At 40.2% G+C, this 2,393-nt stretch overlaps 2 protein-coding genes across 2 annotated transcripts; both read right to left on the bottom strand.

The window, feature by feature from the left end:
- Window positions 1–136: 136 nt before the first annotated feature.
- On the bottom strand, window positions 137–2,271 carry LOC100637388 (solute carrier family 25 member 51-like). Its single transcript, XM_003389123.3, has 4 exons — window positions 2,136–2,271; window positions 1,948–2,088; window positions 1,743–1,896; window positions 137–1,542 (listed from the first exon to the last, which is right to left on the bottom strand). Exon 4 carries the CDS (start codon window positions 1,245–1,247, stop codon window positions 375–377), a length of 873 nt encoding a protein of 290 aa, XP_003389171.2. The 5' UTR covers window positions 1,248–1,542; window positions 1,743–1,896; window positions 1,948–2,088; window positions 2,136–2,271; the 3' UTR covers window positions 137–374.
- Window positions 1,453–2,206, bottom strand: LOC109580101 (uncharacterized). Its single transcript, XM_020000885.1, has 4 exons — window positions 2,136–2,206; window positions 1,948–2,088; window positions 1,743–1,896; window positions 1,453–1,542 (listed from the first exon to the last, which is right to left on the bottom strand). The coding sequence occupies exons 1-4, from the start codon at window positions 2,204–2,206 to the stop codon at window positions 1,453–1,455; spliced, it is 456 nt and encodes a 151-aa protein (XP_019856444.1).
- Window positions 2,272–2,393: the final 122 nt, after the last annotated feature.

Genomic DNA, 2,393 nt, shown 5'->3' with positions numbered 1-2,393 from the left:
ATATCGTCCGGTTAGATCAAACAGGAAGATGTCCCAGCCATTGATTCATGATGCTAGTGTAAGTCCTGCAATTCTTAAGAAGATATCTGAGCCTCTTCTCCCTGTAAGGAAGTCTCAGTCGGTTGACAACATGCTAGCAATATGAACTGTAGAATGGGTGTGTATTTAAGAATTTTAGTGACCGTATTGTAGCTTGGACATGTGTGTCCAGACTATATTGTTTGTTGTTTTTATTTTAGCTGTGTGTATTCATTTTTAATTTGCTCCTTGTCATCAAACAAGCTACCGCCCACGCAACTAGTTATCACCTTGAGTCACAGCCAGCAAAAAAATAAATAAAATCCAATAAAACTTAATAATATAAATAAAAAAAGCTAATCATTAAACATAAAACGATCATACAATTTAACTAAAAAGTCAAAAGACGTGTTTATTATGCCCCAGGAAATAAAAGAGCGCGTGTAATTGATATGAACGCCTCTAAAAAGTCTACGAAAATATACCCTCTCGTTCATGGTGATCCTATACGTTGAATATATACTGAGAAAGTCTCCGCCAATCTTTGTCATCATTCGGTTCTTAATGACATTCACAGGAAAGAACACAGTACTCAGAATACAGCCGAGGCCAGCTCCACTGATGAAGGAATTGACAGAGTCCTGAAACTGGGTTTTGGGGGCCGGAAGACAGTTTTTAAGTGGCTCTCTGAGACCCAAAAATAAAATATTACTGATAGTGTTCCGGAGTAGCACGGCACTTAGCCCTCGATAGCTCTCCTTGAGGCTATGATGGCGTAGGACCTCAAAGACGTGTTTCGTGTTCTTGAGCTTGTGATTGAACTCTTTTGCCTGCAGGAGACACTGCGCTCGCTCAAAAGGCATCAGCATTGCTTCGATACAGCCTGCAGTAGAGGCAGCAAGACAGTGAGTGAAGAAGGGTGAGTGACGGTACGGTGAATGAGCATTGATTAAGTGAGTGGCGTGTGTATATGTACCAAACATTAGTGATACTGTTAATGTACGCTGAAGGAGCGGAGGGACTATTCCACGATACCAGGTGCCCATTCCTTCCTTTAGTAACTGCTTTATGGCCACCTTGAGTCTCAGACCGTCTATCTGCTGTCGGAACATGATCTTGTTCATTGGGAAGGTTATTAGGACGTTAAGGAGGGAAGCGGCACCACCACATATGTAGTCTCTTTTAGCTTCTGCACTTCTCGAGTGTAGACCTACGCTCATTTTGATCATTTTCCTTCACAATCTATCCTTTGTCCACCATTCTCTGGATAAAAGGGTTAAATAATTAAACGTAGGTGCGAAACTCCACCCATTCATTAATTTTATTGTTAAAGATAGTTGCAATTTTTGTTTCAATGGCAAGAAGATATCAATAAATTTATTCATTAACAGCACACAAACAATGACGAGTTTTTAAAAATCAAAAAGAGAACCATCAATCCTTTTTGGTAGGCTCGTCTGGGACCACAGTCTCCTTAGCAACGGGTTCATCACCAGCGTCAACACTAGTACCCATAACACGATCCTAAAAGAGAGAGAGAGAGAGAGAGAGTAATAGTTTTTGACAGGGAATTAATATTGGCAGATTGGAGGCTGCAGCTATTGAGCGTCCACCATATAAAATCTGCCATCTTTGATTTATTCTGAGCCTATTCAATGACACGTGGCTGATAGAATCCGTCAATTACAAACCTCAACAAACTACCAAATATCATAATTAATTACCTTAATTCTGACAGAAGTTGATCTTATCCTCTCTCCAAAGTTTTGGACCCTTTCATTCTCCCTGATGGCAGTACCTGTGCTCTTAATGGCAGTGCCAGCACTTTGAAAAGCACCACTAGTCTTTGTCCCAATAGTCTTCACCCTCTCATTCTCCCTGAGAGAAGAGATCTACAATAAAGAAAGTACTTTCTACTTGTTTCTTTACTTTATAGAAGTGGCAGCTGATGAAATGGCAGAAGATGCTTTCTTTCCACCTTCGTTAAGAGACTGTTTGGTTTTCTGATAACGCTCAGAGTCCTCAAGCTTAGTCTTCCAACCGACCAGGGTTGTGTCAATCTTTCGAAACCTGTTCTATATTTAGTAACAATGATGTCATAGTGATGCGATCCTTACGTTTCTGTCTCTTGTAAACCTTTTATTTTTGTTCCCATCACTTTTAGTCCGTTGTAAAGACCATCCTTCATCTCTTTGAAAGCTGTAATGCCAAGCTTCTCTTTTACCTAATGAGAGAGAGGGAGAGAGAGAGAGAGAGAGAGAGAGAGAGAGAGAGAGAGAGAGAGAGAGAGAGAGAGAGAGAGAGATTGTGAGAATTAAGAATGTGATAGATTCAGTTAGGCTATTATTATGTACACGTAATTTACAGAAAATGAC

Source organism: Amphimedon queenslandica, unplaced genomic scaffold (genome assembly GCF_000090795.2).
Source record: "Amphimedon queenslandica unplaced genomic scaffold, v1.1 AMPQUscaffold_13140, whole genome shotgun sequence".
Taxonomy (NCBI): domain Eukaryota; kingdom Metazoa; phylum Porifera; class Demospongiae; order Haplosclerida; family Niphatidae; genus Amphimedon; species Amphimedon queenslandica.
The sequence above is the reverse complement of the archived record's forward strand: the minus strand, read 5'-3'. Positions and strand labels throughout refer to the sequence as shown.